This window comes from Penaeus monodon, chromosome 32 (genome assembly GCF_015228065.2).
Source record: "Penaeus monodon isolate SGIC_2016 chromosome 32, NSTDA_Pmon_1, whole genome shotgun sequence".
NCBI lineage: Eukaryota > Metazoa > Arthropoda > Malacostraca > Decapoda > Penaeidae > Penaeus > Penaeus monodon.
Window position 1 is genome coordinate 35,374,310 of NC_051417.1, and position 413 is coordinate 35,374,722.

The 413-nt window shown below is 33.9% G+C and overlaps 1 protein-coding gene across 1 annotated transcript in view; it reads right to left on the reverse strand.

The window, feature by feature from the left end:
• The window catches only part of LOC119593843 (aarF domain-containing protein kinase 1-like), a gene marked incomplete in the record, with an annotated part of 10,094 nt that overhangs the window by 3,898 nt on the left and 5,783 nt on the right, over positions 1–413 (reverse strand). The window contains 1 exon segment of the mRNA XM_037942872.1: positions 167–325. Within this exon segment, the coding sequence (XP_037798800.1) occupies positions 167–325 (159 nt within the window).

Here is a 413-nt window from a genome sequence, read left to right on the forward strand (position 1 = left end):
CCTGCCTTAAAAAATAGACTATTCTCCGTAACAATTATGCCCCTCCATTACATAATGTTTCTATCCATCTATGCATCAGCCAAATGTTTATCACAATAATAATTAAGAGAAACTCCCAACAAAATCTAGAATACCCATCTGCACACCAGCTTATTTTCTTACATACCTTCAGCCATGGGAAGTGATAAAACTGTCTGGCTACTTCCTCAGCATTTTTTGCTTCATAACAGAAGTCTAGTTCTTTGGGCAAGTTCTTCTTCATTTCTTCCACCAGCCACTTAAAACTGAAGTCAGGGAAGATTTGGGCAACTACATTGACAAGTAACTGAAAAGAATAAATGTCTTATTAACCATATGATTGATCAGTTATGTGTTTACAGTATAAATTAATATATTACAAGTATATTTATGAT